Source organism: Cebus imitator, unplaced genomic scaffold (genome assembly GCF_001604975.1).
Source record: "Cebus imitator isolate Cc_AM_T3 unplaced genomic scaffold, Cebus_imitator-1.0 Scaffold452, whole genome shotgun sequence".
NCBI lineage: Eukaryota > Metazoa > Chordata > Mammalia > Primates > Cebidae > Cebus > Cebus imitator.
Genome location: NW_016107767.1, coordinates 507,521 through 527,100, shown reverse-complemented (window position 1 = coordinate 527,100; position 19,580 = coordinate 507,521). Strand labels below are relative to the sequence as shown.

General features: G+C 32.1%; 1 protein-coding gene across 26 annotated transcripts in view; it reads right to left on the bottom strand.

The window, feature by feature from the left end:
- The window catches only part of PPIP5K2 (diphosphoinositol pentakisphosphate kinase 2), an 80,920-nt gene that overhangs the window by 53,772 nt on the left and 7,568 nt on the right, over positions 1-19,580 (bottom strand). For 24 of the 26 annotated variants that reach the window (XM_037732532.1, XM_017511805.1, XM_017511786.1 and 21 more), the window contains 7 exons: positions 17,791-18,186; positions 14,150-14,345; positions 11,026-11,116; positions 9,706-9,791; positions 3,710-3,864; positions 2,355-2,456; positions 906-1,067 (listed from right to left, as the gene is read on the bottom strand). In XM_037732532.1, coding sequence (XP_037588460.1) covers positions 906-1,067; positions 2,355-2,456; positions 3,710-3,864; positions 9,706-9,791; positions 11,026-11,116; positions 14,150-14,345; positions 17,791-17,904 — 906 coding nt within the window. In that variant the 5' untranslated portion in view covers positions 17,905-18,186. Of the gene's footprint in view, positions 1-905; positions 1,068-2,354; positions 2,457-3,709; positions 3,865-9,705; positions 9,792-11,025; positions 11,117-14,149; positions 14,346-17,790; positions 18,187-19,580 lie in introns of those variants that run through there. The other 2 variants (XM_017511792.2, XM_037732546.1) reach the window with 2 other exon arrangements.

Below are 19,580 nucleotides of genomic sequence, written 5' to 3'. Positions count from 1 at the left end.
AGTAGAGACGGGGTTTCACCATGTTGACCAGGATGGTCTCGATCTCTTGACCTCGTGATCCACCCGCCTCGGCCTCCCAAAGTGCTGGGATTACAGGCTTGAGCCACCGCGCCCGGCCTCTAATCTACATTTTTTGTTCAATCATCAGGTATGAGTATAATGTGATTTTATGTCACAGCTTTCAGAATCCTGGTCTAATGAAAGGATTTCTATAAAGCTATTAAAACTTACTTATAGGCTAACATTCCTGCCATGAAAGACACTTCAAATTATTAAGGCACAAAGTAATTATTTATTATTTAATAACCAGTAATATATACTAGTCTTTAACCTATAGATTCAAGGCAAGATTTCAAAAAGGTAAAATATTTATCCTTCATTAAATGAAGGTTGTACTACTTCTATTTAAATATAGATTAATTTAATCTTAATCTAACAATATAGATTAAGAGAATTAGTCAAATGTCAGAAGTAAAAAAGTTTTTTTAAGAAATGTTTTTATATTGCTTTCATGAACATCATTTATCTTATTTCAGGCCAAAGAACCAATCACCAAGGCTAGACCACCAAGAACTGTTATCATTCATCAAAGAAATTTTACCAATTCTATGAAAGTAACACTTAAAGCCAGTTTCAAAAAATATGTTAGACAATACCCCTAAAACTCTGGTTAGATGAGTCATTTCTGTAATTTTAATTTCTGAATAAATTGACCAGGTTTTCTTTTATGTAATACAAAAGAATAAATTGATACTACAAGAATCACTTGAAAAGTACATGAACCATTCAGATGTACTAATTACTTTCTCAGTTTACTTCTCTAATTAGCCCCAATAATGTCTTAGTCAAAAAAGAAAATTAGAATTTACCTTTATAAGGATCTATAGGCTTGTATAACATCTTACCTTAAAAGCAAGGCAGACTTTCCAAGCAATTAATTTCTCTCGTGCATTGAGAATAACAGGATATCTTACTTCTTTTCCTTCACTGTCTCGTTCCACCTTGCCATCAAGTGCTGGAGATTTTCGAGCTTCAGCATGGGCATAATCTGGACCCACTGTATAAACCTTTCACAAATGTTAAACAAATGTATAAATATGTGTGTGTGTGTGCTTGCGTGTGTGTGTGAATCTGGACCCAATGTATAAACCTTTCACAAATGTTAAACAAATGTATAAATATGTGTGTGTGTGTGCTTGCGTGTGTGTGTGAATCTGGACCCAATGTATAAACCTTTCACAAATGTTAAACAAATGTATAAATATGTGTATGTGTGTGTGTAACCAGCAGACAACAAATCCAGTGAAAAAACAATCATTAAAAAATAGTTCAGAATCCAGGCTAACAGAAAGACACATCTTTCTATTTTACATGCCCAAATTTTCAGTTATTGAGAAAGGTTATAAGTAATTATTATATGGCAAAAGTGGTAAAGTGAAGTTTCATTCTCTATAGAAAACTATTATACTGAGTATTGTGAGGGAATACCTGGAAGTATACAGTGTGATTGCTCTCCTCAAATTGTTTAACGAATGAGAGATGCAAATAACTATACAACAAAAAAAAAAAAAAAAAAAAAAAAAAAAAAAAACCTCCGAAAAGAAAATCTTTAAAAGGATCGGGGCATGAATCTGGGTGCAGACAAGAGGAGAAAAGTAAAGAAAAAGGCATGAACAGCATGATGTACTCCGATTTTGGCAAGTAATCAGATGTAGTTTATACTGTAGGAAATCAGGTTTATAAGACAAACAGAGGACAGGCTGAAATATCTTGTATGGAAGGATTTTGAATCTGGTTATTATCCTATGGTCAATAAGGATCCACTAGAGAATTTTTAAGGAAAGATTCATAGTCAGATTTACACTTTTGAAAACATTCTGGGTAAAGAGAGACTGGCTGAAGGTAAAGCAATTAAGAGCTTTTTTGTCACCAACTAAAATGACAGGCATGTTTTGTATTACATCACAGTTGTAACATCTCAAAACCTCACATTAATCACTGCTTAGAAACTGTGGTTGTTATTAAACCTTTACCTCTGGTATCTTATTATGTAATGCCCCTTTAAAGACATATTATGTGTAACACAAAGTTGGTTTTAAATATTTTATTATATTTGAATAAAATTGGTCTCCGTCATAATCTTACATGTTTTAGGCATTTAAAAACACTACTTTTAAGAGTCAATAGGCTTCAGACTGCCAAAGATGTTCATGGAACAACATGAGGAATCCGTAATCAAAAAGAAAGAGATCCAGAATAAAAGTTGGCTGTATCCAGCTAAAGGTTAATTTCTTTTTCTGATATCATTGGTAAGCTTGAAATATAAAATTAAAATATAATTTAATCAACCTTACCTTAACATCAGTACCATCTGTAGGCATAAACTCTTCATATATATATGAGCCTGTTTTTCGTACATTGCTTTCTGGAGAATAAACACTACTTCTACTGCCAATCTGAAAACAAAAGATGTCCATTGATATAAAAAGCAAATTATTTCTCTCATTTTTATGATAAAATGACAAATAATTTATTTACCACCTATTTCCATCTTAGAAATTCTCAAATACAGTTTTTAAATCCACAAATATTTAATAAAACTTACTATATACTTGGCACTATAGTAGTTTCTATTGTTACTATATGTAAAGAGCATAGAAATACAATAAATACTAAGAATTATGTTCCTAAGATTCATTTAGGTTGCTGCATGTATTTCAAACTTGTTTATTTTTACTACCCTAGAATTTTCCACTGTGTAAATACACCAGAATTCATCCATTCTCCTATCAATATATGTTTAGGTTGTTTTCCAAGCTTTGGTAATTTTAACAATGCTGCTTTCAACATTCTTATATGTCCCAACAGCAAACATGTATGAGTGTTTCTAAGGTATATAATAAAAGTACAATTGCTCCATGATAGAATGTGCTCATATTCAACTTATGAAGATAATGAATAATCTTTATCAATTATTTTAATAATGCAGGGTCTCATCAGCAATGTGTAAGTTTCTACTGTTCCATAGACTTGTTTACACTTGTTATTGCTAGGCTTCTTAATATCTGCTGCTTTAATGGATGTTAAAATGGTATCTCACTATGTTCTTAATTTGAATTTCCATTATTTTTTATACATATATGTGCATTTTACATTCTGATACATTTCTAAATTATGTTGCTAAGAGGTTATATTACTTTTCATTTCTGCCAACAATGTTTAGCCTTGTGCTTGTTTCTCAACTACCTCAATATTTTTTATCTTTGTCAATCCAAAAAGTAATACAATGTCATTATATCTAGATTTAGTTTGTATTTATTTTATCGTGAGTACAATTAAGTGTACTTTCATGTATGTAAAGTTATTAGTGTTACTTTTTCTATGAGCTGTTATTTTTCTGGACCATTATTCTAAAAGACTGCTACTGCTTAAGTGAATTTCTAGTTTGACAGATTTACAAATGGGAGGGAAAAGAAAAATCAAGTAACTTTCCTGGCATTCTGTAGGCAGAAATTCTGCTTAACAACATTAAATAACTAAAATAATGCCATGCTTTTCTAACAAAGTACATCAGTTTTATGAATTTACCTTTAAATGATACATTTTCAAGAATTCAATATTTAATCAATTAAATGCTTGATTGCTTTTAATAACACTTATACAAAATGTATAAATAAGACTATTCATACAAAAGTTACAAACGTTTTACCTTTCTAAAGAGTCTTTGACTTCCACCGCCAGCAGAAGTTGGGTAATAAATGTAAACATTGTGATCTTCTGCACTGACTGGCTTTTCTACAAATGGCTTTTGAAAAACTTCCCCATTTACTTCCACATGATCTTCCCCTTCAATCAGATTACATTCTATAAATCAAACACGATAGCAAGAAATATCACATATTCTTATTATCAGGACACCACATTATTATTGACTTTTTTACTAAAAGACCATAAAGAAAAGTAAACTTGGATAATATACTTGATTTTAATTAAATATGTTTATGCAATTAGCGTGTCAAAATTTATGATATATATGGCATTAAAAGCTATAGTTCTTCAAAATTTTATGGACTTGCCATTTCACGCTACCACACCACAGAATTCAAAGTTAGACATGAAATCACTATATCAAGAAAGACTGAGAAATAACTCCAGCATGCCACCATCTTCCGAAAACTGTGTGGGACTATTTCTATCATAGATATTGTAAAACATTAAGTTATTTAAGTTAGAAAAGGAACTTTTATGCAAAGTAAGCCAACAATCCAATTAGAAAGTTAATTTTTTACCTCGAGACAAGAAAAGTTTCCTGTTTCAGATGATGATGACTTTTTTTTTTTTAATGTTATTTTTAATCATCATGGGTACCTAATAGTTGTATATATTTATGTGGTTCATGTGAAATTCTGATACAGGCATACAATGCGCAATAATCAAATTGGTATAGTTGGGGTATTCATCACCCCAAAAGATATAGTTGGGGTATTTATCATTTCTTTGTGTTAGGAACATTCTAATTTCACTATCAGCTATTTCAAAATATAAAATAAATTATTGTTAACTACAGCCACTCTCTTGTACTACCAAATACTGGATCTTATTCACTCTATCAAACTATATTTTTATACTCATTAACCATCCTCACTTCATCCCTGCTATCCTTGCAATCCTTCCGTCCAGTAACAATTATTCTAAGCTCAAGCTCTACATTTTTTTTTAAGCACCCACACATGACGACATGCAGTATTTATTTCTGGCTTGGCTTATTTAACATAATGACTTCCAGTTCCATTCATTTTGTTGCAAATAACAGTATATCATTATCTTTATGGCTGAATAATACCACTTTGTATAGGTACCATATTTTCTTTATCCATCCATTAATGGACCCTTAGGTTGTTTCTATCTTGGCTATTGCAAGCAGTGCTACAATAAACATGAGTGCAAACAGCTCTTCAATATACTGATTTCCTTTCTTTTGGACATACACCCAGAAGTTGGATTGCAAGATCATATGGTAGCTTTATTTTTAGTTTTTTGAGGAACCTCCATTCTGTTCTCAATATGGCTTTAGTAATTTACATTCCTGCCAATAGTATTCCCTTTCTCCACATCCTCACAAACAGTTATTATTGCTTGTCTTCTTGATAAAAGCCATTTTAATTGGGATGAAATGATATTTCATTATAGATTTGATCTGTATTTCTCTGATGACTGGTGATGTTCAGAATATTTTCATATACCTATTGGCCATTTGTATGTCTTCCTTTCAGAAACATCTGTTCAAATCTTTGGCCAATATTTTAATTAGATTTTTTTTTTTCCCATAGAGTTGTTTGAGCTTCTTATGTATTCTGGTTATTAGTCCCTTGTCAAATGAGTAGTTTGCAAATATTTTTTCCCATAGCATAAACTGTCTCTTCACTGTATTATTTCCTTTGTTGTGGAGAGGCTTTTTAGGTTGATGTGATCCCATTTGTATATTTTTGTTTTGGTTGCCTGGGTTTCTGAGACCTTACTTAATCAAGAAATCTTTCCCCAGACCAATATCCTGGAGTGTTTCTACAATGTTTTCTTCTAGTAACTGCATAGTTTCAGAGCTTAGATGTAAGTCTTTCATCCATTTTGATTATATATATGGAGAGAGATAGGGGTATAGTTTCATTCTGCATATAGATATCAAATTTTCCCAACACTACTTACTGAAGAGACTGTCCTTTCCCCAGTGGACGTTCAGGTCACCTTTGTTGAAAATGAGTTACCTGCAAATGTGTGTATTTTTTTCTGGATTCTCTATTCTGTTCCATTGGTCTATACTGAGTTCATATAAATTTTAGGATTGTTTTTCTATCTCTTGAAGAATGTCTTTGGTATTCTGACTGCACTGAATCTGTAGGCAGTTTTGAGTAGGATGGCAATGATAACAAAATTGATTCTTTCAATCTATGAAAATGAAGTATCTTTCCATTTCTTGCATGTTCTGTTCAATTTCTTTCATCAGCATTTTATGGTTTTCACTGTAGAAGAGCTCTTTCATTTCTTTAAGTGAACTCCTAGATATTTATTTGTAGCTACTGTAAATGGGATTACATTTTTTGGTTTTTCAGATTATTTGCTGTTCACATATAGAAATGGTATGGATTTTTTAATGTTGATATTGTATCCTACAACTTTACTGAACTTGCTCTAATAGTTTTGTGGTAGAGATGCTAGAATTTTCTAAATATAGGATCATATCATCTGTAAACAAGGATAATTTAACCCCTTCCTTTTCAATTTGGATGTCCTTTATTTCCTTATCTTCCCTATGTTCTCTGGCTGTAATTTCCAGTACTATGTTGAATAAAAGTAACAAAAGTGAACATCCTTGTCTTGTTCCAAGTATTAGAGAAAATATTTTCACCTTTTTCCTGTTCAATATGATGTTAGCTGTGAGTTTGTCATACATGGCTTTTATCATATAGAGGTAAGTTCCTTCCATATCCAGTTTTTAAGGAGATTTTACCATAAAGAGATGTTTAATTTTATCAAATGACAGAGAAATGCTTTTTCTCCATCAATTGAAATGGTCATAGGTAGACAGCAGAAAGTTGGGTCTTATTTTTTAATCCATTCAGCAACTCTATGTCTTTTGATGCAAGAATTTAGCCCATTTACATTCAATGTTATTACTGATAGGTAAAGACTTACTACTGCCATTTTGGTATTTGTTTTCTGAGGTTTTTATTTTTTTGTCCTCCCTTCCTTCCTTCCTGTCTTCCTTTGTGGGAAAGTGATTTTCTGCCTGGGCATGATGGCCCCTAGCACTTTGGGAGTCTGAGACAGGAGGATCACATGAGCCAAGGAGTCTTGATACCAGCCTGGGCAACACAGTGAGACCCTGTCTCTACAAAAAATAATTACTTGGGCCTGGTGGCTCATGCCTGTAGTCCCAGCTACTCAGGAAGCTGATGTGGGAGGATCACTTGCAAGTCTAGGCTACAGTGAAACGTGACCATGCCACTTCACTCCAACTTTGGTGAAATGTGATCATACCACTTCACTCCAACATAGGTGAAGAGCAAGACCCTGTCTCAAATATGTATATATGTAATTCTCTCTGATAGTATGTTTTAATTTCTTTTTGTGTGTGTGTGTATCTATTACAGATTTTTGTTTTGCGATTATCATAAGGCTTACAAGTATCATTTTATTACCAATTATTTTAAACTGATGACAACTCTGATTACAAAGAAACGAAGGAGAAAATTTTTAAAACTCTATATTTTAACTCCATCCCTCTTCCCTTTTTATTGTCTCTATTTTTATGTTTCTATACTCTTAAAAAGTTATTGTAATTATTTCTGACATGTTTGCCTTTTAGTCTTTATGAAATATATGAGATTTATACACCACAATAACAGTGTTACAGCATTATGTATTTATCTGTGTACTTACTATTACCAGTGAGTTTTAAACATTCAGATGCTTTCTTGTTGTTAATGTATTTTTCTACCAGATTGATAAACTCCTTTTAGCATTTCCTGTAAGATAGGACTGGTATTCATGAATCTCTCAGCTTTTGTTTAGGAAAGTCTATTATGTCTTCACGTTTGAAGGATAATTTTGCTGAATAGACTATTCTAGGCTGGAAGTTTTTTTGTTTTTTTTTTTTTCCTTCAATACTTTAAATGCCATCACACTCTCACCTAGCCTATAAGCTTTCTGCTTAGATGTCAGCTGCCAGTTTATCAGAACTCCTTTATATGTTATATACATCTTTTCTCTTGGTGTTTTAATGATCCTTTGTTTATCCTTGATCTTTGAGAGTTTGATTAATATATGCCGTGAGGTAGTCTTATTTGGGTTAAATCTTCATGTTCTTCTATGACCTTCTTGTACCTGGATATTCATATCTTTCTTTAGACTTGGAAAATTTTATTATTGTTTCTTTGAATAAACTTTCTACCATGATCTCTCTATGTTGTCTTTAAGTGCAATAATTCTTATATTTGCCCCATTAAGGTGATTTTTAAGATTTTTTTTTTTTTTGACATCTTCCCTTCCCCTTATTAACTACATAGGTCCCAAAGGTCTTAAAGGAAAACAAAGAAAGGAGTGGGCTAAAAAGACAAAAAAGTGCTACCTGGGCAGTTTGTGCAGACTCCTCTGTGAGGTCTCTTTAGTCCTGTAGGGGTGTTTCATTATTTTCCTATCTTTCTCCTCTGGCTATGTATTTTCACATAGCTGATCTTCAAGTTCACTAATTCCTTCTACTACTTGATCCACTTTGCTGTTGAAAGACTTTGACGTATATTTCAGTTTGTCAACTGAATTTTTCAGTTCCAGAATTTTGGCTTGTTTTAAATTATTTCAATTGTGTTGTAATTTCTCTGATACCATTCTGATTCCTTCTCCATGTTACCTTGAAGTTCTTGAGCTTCCTCAAGACAGCTATTTTGAATTCTCTGTCTGAAAGGTCACATATGTCCATCACTTCAGGATTGGTAACTGGTAACTTATTTAGTTTGCTTGGTGAGGTCACATTTTCCTGGATGTTCTTGATGCTTGTAGACATTCACTGATGTCTGGGCATTTATGAGTTAGGTATTTAATTCAGTCTTCACAGCTTGGGCACGTTTGTGTCCATCCTTTTTAAGAAAGCTTTCCACATACTCAAAAAAGACTGTGTTATGATCTATGCCTGAGGTCACTGAAGCTGTATTAGCACTAGGGGGCGTCCTAAGCCCAGGAATGCTACAACTCTTGTCGACTCCTAGAGGTACCACTTAGGTGGGGTAATTTTTTTGTTCTTAGGAAGGTGGTTTCCTGCATGGCTAGTTTTCAATTTGGTGTTCCTGTGGGGAAGGGGATAATCAGTGTAGGGTATATTTGGCTATCTCGTTCTGTCTCCCCCTTCAGTTTTAATAAAAGATGGCTTAAGGTATGATAAATTCATCAAAATTCCCCACAATACTAAGTGTGAACAGAATATTAAACTCCTAAGATAAACATGTATCTTGCCTTCAGACTCAGTTAGGTATAGCTTCCATGCCATGTTTCAGATAACCAGAAAAAAAGAGCAAACAGTGCTTTAAAAATATTAATAAATACTTAGAAGCACTGTTGCCCTTGGTATACATGGTGACTGGTTCCAGGAATCCTTTCATATGCCAAAATCTTCATATACTCAAGTCCCACAGTTGGCTCTGCAGAATCCATGTAAATGAAAAGTCTGCTATCAGTATATGTGGGACCCATGAATATTGAATTTTTAATTTATGTTTATTCCAGGAATAAGCAGACTGTCACAGTTCAAAACCATGCTGTTCCAGGGCCAACTGTGTTTCAAAATTCTTGGCTAATTTTTAGTTTTTGGCACTGTAGCATGAAGTTTCTAAAACTGAATTCAATAGTCATAGGTAAATCACTTGTTCACCCTAAATCAATACAAATTTACTGATATGTAGTTTCAAAATTCTAACATGATACTTAGAGATATATCAAAAGCAGGCCAAAGAAGAGAAGGATAAATAACTTCTAAACTATTAGGTAGTCTTTTAACTCAATGTCACAATTTAATTAAATATAATGTTTGTCTGTTTAGATTTTTTTTAATGGAATATGATAAATTCTTTAAATTCCTTCCAGTTAATTATTGTAAGAATGTGGCCCAAAAGTATGTCAAATGGCAAAGGAAGCTTACTCAAAATTTCTTACTCTTACCTTTGGGATTATTTGGGTCACGGTTCAAAATTGCATAACGAGGAAGTAAAATACCTTCAGCTTGAAGAATACTATATACTTCTCTCCTGAAGAAAAAGGAAAACATCCTTATTGTTTTATTGCTCCATTTCACAATGACTATATTATTGTAGTTTTCTTAGAAGATACTATTTCTGTTCTACAACTAAAAAGAGTGTGTATATCAACACTTTTTATTTTTTAAATAAACAAATATGTCATTTCAAATATTTTAAAAAGTATTCTGAGGAAACAGCAATGAGAACAAAAATTTATGCACAATTCTTTTCTAGCTTATTAAAACTGAGGACATAAAATGTATTTTAAAAATGGTTAAAGTTGATATATCACAATGATAGAACATTACCTAAGCCTTAAAAACCTTATGCTCAAATAGTATTTAATGACATGGAGAAACATTCACAGCATACTAGAGAAAAGTGATTCTAATTTGGTAAAATGTGATTGTATGTATGTGTTGCTTTCTGTATGAAGAAATATGATAGTTATAGTGACAAGATTAAATGGCTTTCGGTACACTTTTACTTTTCTAACCATTTAAAATAAACACACATTTCTATAGCTGTGTGTATATATATATATATATACACACACACACACATATAATATGAATTAATATGTAAACATAGAGAAAATGTTTAAAATTTTAGATTAATAATGTTACTCTCTGGAAGAATAGAAAAAAATAGCAAAGTGAAAAAACCATAGGGTCTCATATTTACAAAGCATTTTCATATATAATCTCATATTGCAATGGTAACAACACGAAAAAATAGAATGCTGGTGACATAACTATTGAAGTGAAATATCAATTAAATGAAATATATAAATATACTCATTTTACAATGTATTAGAAATCTGTGCTTTTTACTTGTTAAATGAATGCTAAGACATACAGTATAACATTTTTCAAAACAGGTATACTTTACCATTTAAAAAAATCTAGTTATAATAAGTAAAGTCTTAAATTCATCATCAGTTCCATGACAGAAAAAGTGCTCCTAACTTTCAATGGTTTAAACGGTTCTAGAAAGTAAACAATCTCATTTAAGTCTTTGTCCTACTACTTGGGAAACTACTTGTGACTTTGGGGAGATTAACCAATCTTCCTATCAAGATTCCTCATCTATAAAATTAGGTAATAAATAACTATTTCTGACCATTATTTTGAAAGTACAATCAATTAATAATGCAAAAGCATCTGATGACATGTCCATGTAGAGTAGGTACTAAATAAATGTTAATTTTCCTTCCCTTAATTCAGTCAACTTTACCACTCACCTATCCTGTATGAGATACTGCATATTCAAGTCATTGATTACAAATGGATTCCTGAGTTTTGCATAGGCAACCGCTTTGTCCAGTGGAAATCCTAAGAACACATATTATTAACATATTCTGTACAGTCTCAAGATAAGTTGACATCTATACTTTATTAACTTGAATTGATGCCACCTCCCATAAAAGATTAATTTCATTAACATATAACTGTCTTCTATAAAAGCTATGAAATAATATACACATAAAACTTGATTTAACTTACATATTAAATCTTATTTTTTCCTGATTGTTAAGGCATAGCAACCAGTGGTTATATAACCAAATTTGGAGCACTGACATGTGAGTGAATGTCTGACTTGTCAACCACCTGAAAGTAGGTAAGATTCACCTCATACACAAAGAGAAATCTCCATATAAATAACAACATGGGTGTCTCAGAATCACTTGGTAATTTTTAAAAAATATATTTAACATATCTTCTTTTCACTTATCTTGATACCTATACACATAAATTAGCTGGTATCCGAAGACCTTATGTACCTTTAAAAATAGCGGGCCAGGCACAGTGGCTCACACCTGTAATCCCAGCAGGAGGCCAATACGGGCAGATCACGAGGTCAGGAGTTGGAGACCAGCCTGGCCAACATGGTGAAACCCGTCTCTATTAAAAATACAAAAAATTAGCTGGGTGTGGTGATGCATGCCTGTAACCCTAGGTACTCGGGAGGCTGAGGTAGGAGAATTGCTTGAACCAGGAGGCGGAGGCTACAGTGAGTGGAGACTGCGCCATTGCACTCCAGCCTGGGCTACAGAGGAAGACTCCATCTCAAAAAAAACAATAAGGCAACAAAAGCAAAAATTAATTTATAGATGACATATATGCTCAAAATATAAAATATATAAGCAGAATCATGCTAGGCTAGGTCATTAAAATATTAGAAATTAACTCTGTGAAACTTCTAGGCTGGTAAAAGTTCTAATTACAATAAAAACAAATCAAATAGCAGATATGGTTAAGAACAGGACCCCTCCCCCCCAAAATTTTAATGATTATATTTTACTTTCTATATTGGCACTAAGGCCAGGTGCAGCGGCTCTTGCCTGTAATTCCAGCACTGAGAGGCTGAGTTGGGAGGAGTGCTTGAGACTAGGAGTTCAACACCAGCCTGGGCAACATAGCAAGATCTCATCTCTACAAAAAATTTAACAAATCAGCTGAGGGTAGTGGCACAATCTATAGTTCTATCTATTCAGGAGGATGAGGTGGGAGGATCACTTGAGTTCAAAAGTCTGAGGTTACAGTGAGCTATGTGACTGTACTACTGCACTCCAGCCTGGTCGACAGAGCAAGACCCTGTCTCTAGGGGAAAAAAACTGACACAAAGTCTTCAATTTTATACCTCATACACATCATTAGTTGTATACTGTAACAGTTAAGGGCATAAAACAGCAATGAAATTCTGGTTTCATCTTTCACTAGCTATGTGACCTTGGGCAAATTTGTTTAATGTTTCTAAGTCTCTGACACCAGCATAAAGGAGTATTATACCAGTTTTACCTAGTAGAGTTTTGAAGAATTAATAATAGTGTGTATCTAAGTCACTTAGCACAGTACCTGGCATAATAAGTGCTCAATAAACGTTAACAGTTATTATTTCTTAAGAGACAATATTTTAATAAATATCTATGGAAAAGCACAAAAATCAGCAAGGATACAAAACTTTAGTATGCAACTAGAGAATACTAAGTATATCTGTGAAGAGACTATATTTTACAGTACTAGTTAAGAGAAAAAGTATTAAAACATACTGAAATTAAAACAAAAGACAAAGCTGTGGCCCGTTAAACAAGATTTATTCCTAAACTCCTTTTAGTTTTTAAAATTTAAATACAGATACCCTATATCAAGAATGACTTATCCACAAATTACAAATCCTTGAAGTTTTATACTCTCAGAATCATCACTTGTAAAGATGTCTCAATGTCTATGATTGAAGCCTCCTTACAGAATTCAGCAAATAGAAATACCTACACAGTTTCCTGCTTTTGTTTTCATTAAAAAGAAACACTCCCTACCAAAAGATGGTATATGGAATATGACATTAGCTATAGCACCTAGATTTTACAGGCAAATGTAGCTTTTATAGGAAGAACCATGTGAGAGTAAGAGAAGAACACTTTACTCTCAAGCAGGAAGAAATTTAAGGTTCTCTAATATGAGCAGCCTCAGTCTGTAAAGATCAGCGTCTTGACTTCTCTACAAAATAATGAACACCAATTTAGGCTATGGTAGCACAATCATGCTCCATCTTTTTCTTGCTGAAATAAGACTTTAACATAGCTCAGGACAACATATTTTAGTAACAAGTGATGATTAAATATGAATACATTTACAACTGAGAACACGTCTTTTCAATTAATAGTTCTTAGTTGGAATTTTACTTAATTCACAGATTCTTTCAGATATACACTAAGCAACAATTTTGATTAGTGGACTTTGCTATGAAATAATACTTAACCTGAATTGATATTTCAGCTTGATTAATAAAATATAGCAAGGAATATCTAAAAATCTTAAATTATTAAGTTCTTAAAAATAAAGTATGAATATGTATATGAGGAATGATAGATCTTTTTCTATACAGCATAGAAAGGGGCTTAAAATATTCAATAATTCAAGAACTTATCCTAAGAAACTTAGAGATATAAACAAAAATATGCAGTGAGGAGTCCAAACAATCTTATTTTTAATAGTGAAAATTGGAAACTGTCCAAATGTTAGGTTATTAGATAAATTTAAATATGTTATGGTATATCCACACAATAATATACTATGCCACCATTAAAGCCCACATTACCTAAGAATGATATGGTGGGGGAAAAAACTTCTTGTTATAATAGTGAAAAAAGTTAAATATAAAATTACACACACACTATGACACTAAATTTAAAAAATACACAGAGAAGACAAACACTGGAAAGAAATATATCAAAATGTTAATATCACCTGTCCATGAAAGTGGGTTAAAAATTACTTTTGTTTTATCTCATAGTCTATAATTAATATGTAGTAGTTTTATAATCAGAGAGGATAAAGGACTTTCTCCCCCACTTCCCTTAATACCTTTAGAATGGAAAGATATGAGACAATCACATAAAGGCCAGTTTTCCACGGGTTCATTCAAAATAACCTCCTCTTCAAAGACTACTACTGTGATATACTTAAATAAGGAGATCCGTTCAAGAATTTCCTTCATTGGTTTGGATTTGGATTTCTTTGCCATGGAACATATTCCAACCACAATCTGCCTTTCTGGTGGCTAAAACAAAAACCAAACAAAAATCAGGTTAACTTTACATGAACTCCAAAGTACAGCTATCTTAACTTGTTTTCCAAAAGTAGATAAAACATGTGATGAATCAATAAAAGTGACATATTAACCAACAATGGAATTTTTTTAAATTATATCATTTTTACAATAAACACTTAAAAAGCAGTTTTCTACAAAGGTCTGGAGAAAAATTTAAAAACAAAAACACTTTCAAAACAAATATTGTTGCTATTTTCAATGAAATTTAAAACTTAAAAAGTACCCCCTCTTTAACTACCTCTAGCATTTATTTACCTTTCTCACACCAGTAAAGTATAGTAAGGGCCAATACTGATCTACTGTATGCAAAAAGATAAAATAATTCTCTTGCCTAAAGTAGGACACAGTCTTGACTACAAAGCTATACAGTATTAAATTATTATTGTAGTTTGAATTGAATATTCATTGGTCATCAATGACAACTTGGAAGGAAATTTTAAAGAAAGTCACACTGCTAACAGAGGTGTCAAGTCTCTTTGCCACCCCTGTCTTCGTAGTCAATACTCCTATTTATTGGTGTTACTCTTCTCTGGCATCCTCATAACAGCTCAAAGACCAGGATTCAACCTAAAACTAAAAAAGCAGGATATAGAAACTAATTTCTGAGTAGCTCATAGATTTATAAAATTACTCAAGATTCTGTGATCTTTGCATTTGTATATCAAATATACAAATCTGTGTTGAGTTTTTTCATTTCAATTCTTCTTTCTTCCATGATACTTTATACATTTCATATAACATTATAATCTAGGACAAAAGTGCTTTACTGGGCTTTTCTTAATATATCTAAAAATAAAATGAAATAATATCAGAATTAAATTGTTCCTTTTTTATGCCTAGAACAATATTTCTGTATTATCTCCTCAAACTCATGAAATGTAGAGTTCCAATCGGTACTAGATTTAATTGGTAAATCAAATAGATTATAAATGCTGACCTTTCTGGCGTCTTCTGTATTTACCTTTCTGACCATCCACTTTTACATTCCCTTATTCAATTCTTTCCTGATCAAAAGTTTTCATACATTTCACTATAATGTTCCTAAAGTAGATTTCCCCAGATAACAAATGTACTCTAACCTAACATTTCACATTGCTCTACAATTTTTTAAAATACTAATATATATTAGTTTTACTTATTATAGCTCTATTTAATGAATATCTGCTCACTGGCTAAGATGAATGGGAAACCTCCAAGTTTAAAATTTACAAATAACCTTACATTCTTAAGACACAATTATAGAATTTCTTTATTAGGTAAAACTTTAAAATCATGAAGATAATTTTCTAAATAAATCTGAGGCATTGTTAGGTTGAATGTCTAAAAACATGATATTCACATCTTTGAAATCTTAAAAACAGGAGAGACACCTTAAAAACAGGAGAATGATCTGGAATAAATTGTTTTATAAATATAAAGCTAGAGATCAAATGAACTAAATCAAGCTCCTGTAAAATGATAATTGTGCATCATATTTCAGCATCATACTATGTGCTAAAGATTAGATATATAGAAGTACCTATCCTCAAAGTACTTTGAGTCTACCAGGAAACACAGTAATAATAAAATACATTGTGATACATGGAATAGAAGTACAGTTGGCTCTCCATATCCATGGGTTCGACATCCATAGATTCAATTAATCATATATTAAAGATATTTGGAGGAGAAAAGTATCTGTACTGAACATACACAGACTATATTTCTTATCATTATTCTCTAAATGATATAACTATTTACACAGTATTTATATTGTATTAGATATTACAAGTAATCTAGAGATGATTTAAAACATATGGGTAGATGCAGCTTGTATGTCACACAATTTTATAAAAAGGACTTCAGCAGCTGCAGATTTTGGTATCCACAGGGAGCCCTAAAACCAATTCCCCATGGATATTGAGGGACAACTGTATACGTATATGCCAATGTAAAGACACAGTAATAAGGAAGAAGTATTTCAATTTTTGTTCGGAAAAAGAGCAAGGAGAGTGGAAAGAGTAAAAGGTGAAATCTGAGGAGGGTTTGGAAGAATGAAAAATAATACACAAGGTACCCCAAAATAAGGTCATTTCAGAAAGATAAAAGAGTACACACAACAGTAAAGACGCATGGTATGGCAATAAATATAGAAATAAAAATTTTGATGTTACTAAAACATAAAAGGTGGAAAGGATGGAATAGGTCTAGATGTATAGATGAGACATGAAAGTTTTACATGTAATTAGCCTGGCTGTGATCTGCCAGTGGCGTTCACACCATGTTCAGAAGAACTGTAGAAAAGGGGGATAAAGGTAGTAGAGGCTGAGGCAACAGTGCTTTCTAGTTTAAGCGAGCCACAGACACTTTGCTTTTATGTTTTACTTACAGGACTTCTAGATAAAACTTCATATGAAGAAAAGTTTAAGCTGGTAAGAGAAGCCTGTCCGAAAATCTAGTTTTTCAGGGTCCGGAGGTAGCAAAAGTGCTCTGTATTGAAGGTTTTAAATGAGTTAACAGTAGAGTTTGCATTTCAGATATGTATAACTCCACTATGAAAGATATTTTTATTACAAAAAAAGGGCTTAAAGAGCCATCTAGTCATTATTTTTGGTTTGTTCTTACCAAATAGAACAGGTTTTTCTCTTAAAACTAAATTCTCTTTCCAATTAGAAATACATGCAAAACAAACACACATTGTAAGTCTGTGTTTTAAATCAGTATTCAGAGTAAATCAATCTCTACTTAAAAAATTAAATGATGAGTAAAAAAAATATTGGTCTAATGTAACTATAAGCAAAATAAGCATAATAAATGTATATCATTCCTAAGATCCAGCATGGATATAACATTATATCAGAAAGAAAACAAGTTTTAGACACACATACCTACACATACTTTAGGTAGCCTACCCTTCTAGCCACTCAGTTTTCAGACTTCTGTAAGTTAATAAATATGAGTATCATCAGTTTAACCAGAACTCACATTGGTAACATGATAAGCTTAATGAATCTAGTTAAGTAATCTATCTTCTTTAGTACCTTTAAAATTTTTTCCTTCTACTTCATCTTCAATTATTTATTATATATTTCTACATAGAAGAAACCTTTTGTATTTATGGCCCAGATTACTGTTTCTCTTTGCCACTTTTTTTACCTAGCACTGAGTTACACTATGCATATCACTGTAAGAAACTAAAATAGGCATCATTAAACAACATAGAGGTCTGACCCATAATTGTATTTCTTGATTCACCATAGATTCAACAACATCAGCCATGAAACGGAAAAAGCATTTTCCAACAAATTTGTATGTGGAAAAAAGAGTCTTAAGATTAATTCACCTTAACAGTGATTAGTAAAAAGCCTATACTGTATTGGTCTTCTCTCACCAAAGAAAAAAACAAACAGCTTACAGAATCATCTTCCTCCTCATCGTCTTCATCTGCATGGTGGAAGAAATGCCGATAATTTCCAGTATTTATTTCAGTATCTTCTGGTCCAACGAAGAATCTGGGGGCTTCACTCATTTTTATTTTATTTTATATAGGTATAATTGAAATGATTTATATTAAAACTGCCTCTAAATAAATAGCATCAGAAGAAAGCATTCTCCATATATTAGCTGACACACAGGTCTGCGACAGCTTGTTTCTGCTTGTACAATCACTTGAAATTATGATGACTTGGCAAATGCTCTTTTGTTTCTAGATATCATTGCTTCATTGTTGGTATCAAAGTTGTTGTAGTAATTCAAAATATAAAGACAGTGAGGCTATTGCTTTCCTCAGTTGATATAGCAATCTTTTTACCTAAAACGCAACAAAAAAATTAATTTTGGCGAGTACACTCCAGAAACATTCCTGTAAAAAATAATTTTAAATGACACTTTAATGACACTCATAAAATCAGCACCAATAACTTACTGTATATTGTCAAAATGAAAATACATTTTCTCCAATAGAAAAATTACTTATAATAAAAACAAAAAAATTAAGAAACTAAGGCTTATCTTCAGTAATATACATGTTAGCAATTTGACAAACATATGAAATAACAAAAGACTACACATTAAATTCCTCATCTAAAAATATCTAAACCAATTAACAGAAAATTACTCAAGTTATAACACAATTATATTAAACCTAAATCTCTTAGCACATAATTCCAAAATATCTGAATTCCATGGAAAAGAACAGACAAAATGTAATGCAGCTTTAAAAACCACTGACAAATATTAATCTGAAATTATATTAAATCAGTTTGTAAAAGTTATCTGTAAACAGGTTTTTTAGGGAACACAACCATTCTACATTCTGATCTCATACATAAATGAACAAAAAAAGATTAGAGTCTAAACAGATTTCATTTTAACAGCAGCTCTTAAACGTATAGAAGTCAAAAACTCTTTTAACAAATCTAATAAAATCTATGGGTCTTATCCCCAGGAAAAAAAAGTACATGTGCGCTAAATTCTGCAAGCAATTTATGTGATTCACTGACATTCAAACTCTTCTACATAACCAGGCATCCATGAATATGATGGATGGACTCAGTGGCTCATGCCTGTAATCCCAGCTACTTGGGAGGCTAAGGTGGGAGGATCACTTGAGCCCAACAGCTGGAGGCTGCAGTGAACTATGACTACCACTATACTCTAGCTTGAATAACAGAGGAAGACTCTGTCTCAAATAGATAAATGAGTACTATTTAAGAGCAGTATCATCTCAAAATACGCCTCTCCATAGTTGTTTCCCTGTACTTGTTTCCTAGTCATATTAAAATTAATTATATACCAAGATGAAGCCACATAACAAATGCTTTATTTGATCACTGGTAGTACAAGAAATTACTTGATTGAATATTCTTAAAAGTCAAACAATATGCTAGACAGAATTAAAAGCATAATTCCAAAAGTTCTACTCCTAAAGATCTAATTCCAGTATAACCGGTGACTCCCCAGTAGACATTAAAACCAATCTACCCAGTCAGCCTTCACTTTAAATTACAGTGTTATAAAATTTAAAATAATTTGTAATTTAAAAATTAAAGCAGAAATAATTTACTTTATAAATCAAAGCCTTTGTTCCTATTCCTTCTGCAATGTTTAACATGTAAAAATGTTTACTAAAAAAGAAAAATGGAAAGTTTCCAGTTGCTGTAAAACTTGATGTTGGTGGATAAGTTGATTTCAGTTCTGTTTTCT